Raw genomic sequence first — 2,500 nt, forward strand, 5'->3', positions numbered from 1 at the left:
AAAGCTCAAAATTTGGAATTTACTATCAGTTTAATTCTAGAGTCACTTTTCGGGGTCCAATTCATCCCAACATAATACCGTTTCGAGACGGAGGGTCACATATTGGAAGCCAAGACTTGATCGCTGGGCCACGCCGTTTCCGCTTCCTTTTCATTTGAATTGGATCTGACGTTTAAAAAAAAAAAATAAATTGAGTCCACTGATTGCACAGAATTCGTTTTTGTCCTTTCTGTCGATAATGATAAGTATACCTAATCCATTGTACGTGTGTGTGTGTGTGTGTGTGTGTGTGTGTGTGTGTGTGTGTGTGTGTGTGTGTGTGAATGGTTATGTTATGGGGAATACGGCTCTTTCAATCGATGTACTTTAGGGGAATTAATTTGCTTATTAAAGACAGCGACAACGATGATGATGATGATGATGATGATGATGATGATGATGATGATGATGATGATGATGATGATGATGATGATGATGATGGGTAGACTTACCAACCAGGGAAGGCGATTTGGATAAATAGATGGAGAGGGTGTGAGGAGTTAGGTATTAATTTGAACAGAGATTAAAACCTCGCTATAACGACTTTTTTTTTTGTATGTCCCAGGTTTGAAAGTTTTTGCCAAGATGAGGGTAATTTTAATCGATCGCTATTTGAAGGACGAGTTTCCTGGTCGAAATTTTAAAAATACGTTTTTTTTTTCTCTCTCAAGAGTCTTGCAGTATTGTGATGCCCATCTTGCATGATAAATCGGTAGAAATGCGCAGTATAAAAGTTTTTTCTCATTTCTCCTCTCTTATTTTTCTTTCTATGCACAAACGCATCTGAGCCCCGTTGCCGTATGAGTCAAATGACTGCTTCCAAAGCGATAGTGACACGAGAGTCTGTCGGTCTCAAGGGGCCGTGACAGACCCATCCATCTCTCTTCAATACGTGTTTAATTTAGTTTCAATGGGAATTCCCTCCCCTTTACAGTTGTTGTTTATCCCTTAAATTCATTTCCCAGTCCTCTTGTTTCCAGTTTTGATTAAAAATAGTCCAAAAAAAAAAAAAAAAAAAAAAAAAGGAAAAAAAAAAGCCAAAAACAAAACAAAAAACAAAAACAAACAAACCAAAAGACAAAAACAAAAACAAAACAAGAAAAAAAAGCAAAAAATAATTAAAAACAAAAACAAAAGCAAAATAACAACTCAATACAAAACAACAAACAAATCCAATTTAAGCTTTGTAAAGCGCTTTGAGCAATTTTATTGGATATTGCGCAATATAAAAGCTCAATTTTTTGTTTTAAACAAATCCAATTTAAGCTTTTTGTCTTTTCCATTTATTTGTGAAGACATTTAAAAAAATCCAATTTCATTGGATTGATCGTAACATTAACATTAACATTCTATTTTAAAATGTGTCTACTCTTAGCCTACTATAATATTGTATATATAATGTATAAGTTACTGTTGATATATTATTATATATGCATTTGTTCTATTCTCTTTATTTTTTTTTTCTTCTACATTTTCTATTTTATCTCATTTTTATATCAATCTTTTAATTTTTTTTTTTATCTCTCTTGAAACAGAACCCAGCTTCCTGTATCTGTAACCAAAAACGCCACTGAATCGTACCATTTAAAAGCAAAAACTTCAACAAAACAAAACAAAACACCCAGACAGTCTCTTTGAATAATTGAACGAACGATGCCAGCAAGGATGTATGAAACGATGCTGAACTTTCTGCTGCTGGCATAGAATAATCCCACAACATAATTTTTCCTCCATCACCTGCTAATAAATGCTATTTAAACAGAACAATATAATGTAATGTGATACAACATGCAGAATCCGTATAGCTGAGAGTGGACGACAACCATTCCAATTTCATTTGACGTTGGGTCAGTTATTTCTAGTATTAGTATCCATGTTTGTATAGATTTATAATATAATATATCAAATCACATCGTCTTCCCATTTCAACCACAACCACAAACTGCTGTTGCTGCTCTTGCCGACAGATACAACTAACTCCATCGACTTCCATTTTACCCCTTAAAACTTAGACATCCAGAACCACTGCTGAATTCAACGGATCTGGACTCTTCATAAAAATCATTTTTTCTTCTTCTCTACACTCAAGAGTTATGACTGAGATTTCAAAATTAATTAAAAATAACTGTGGAATTATATATTTATAATGTCCAAGTTGTCCACCTATGACTCGTCCAGTAATTCTTGTACAACAACCCCAACCACGCCTACAACGCCATCAAAAAATTTCATTCCCAGCGGCACCGGGATATCGTCTTCCTCTACGCAACCGAACTCGCCCACTGTAACCAACAACAGTACGAAGATACCTTTATCATCTTCTCTTTCATCGGGATTCTCATCATCAAAATTTCAACATCATCATCAACAACAACATCGACCTCATTCCCCCCATCATCATCATCATCATCATGTGACCAGTGAGGGAGGAGGAGGAGGAGGGGGGGAGGCTGGCGGGGGA

At 35.4% G+C, this 2,500-nt stretch overlaps 1 protein-coding gene across 2 annotated transcripts in view; it reads left to right on the top strand.

The window, feature by feature from the left end:
* LOC144978084 (oxysterol-binding protein-related protein 8-like) overlaps positions 1–2,500 on the top strand; it is a 125,680-nt gene that overhangs the window by 8,817 nt on the left and 114,363 nt on the right. For both annotated transcript variants that reach the window (XM_078923640.1, XM_078923639.1), the window contains exon 2: positions 1,575–2,500. This exon is cut by the window's right edge and continues 70 nt beyond it. In XM_078923640.1, the coding sequence (XP_078779766.1) occupies positions 2,186–2,500 (315 nt within the window). In that variant the 5' untranslated portion in view covers positions 1,575–2,185. The remainder of the gene's footprint in view (positions 1–1,574) is intronic.

Source organism: Berghia stephanieae, chromosome 8, assembly GCF_034508935.2.
Source record: "Berghia stephanieae isolate SIO BIC M18660-M18661 chromosome 8, UCSD_Bste_1.3, whole genome shotgun sequence".
Lineage (NCBI taxonomy): Eukaryota > Metazoa > Mollusca > Gastropoda > Nudibranchia > Aeolidiidae > Berghia > Berghia stephanieae.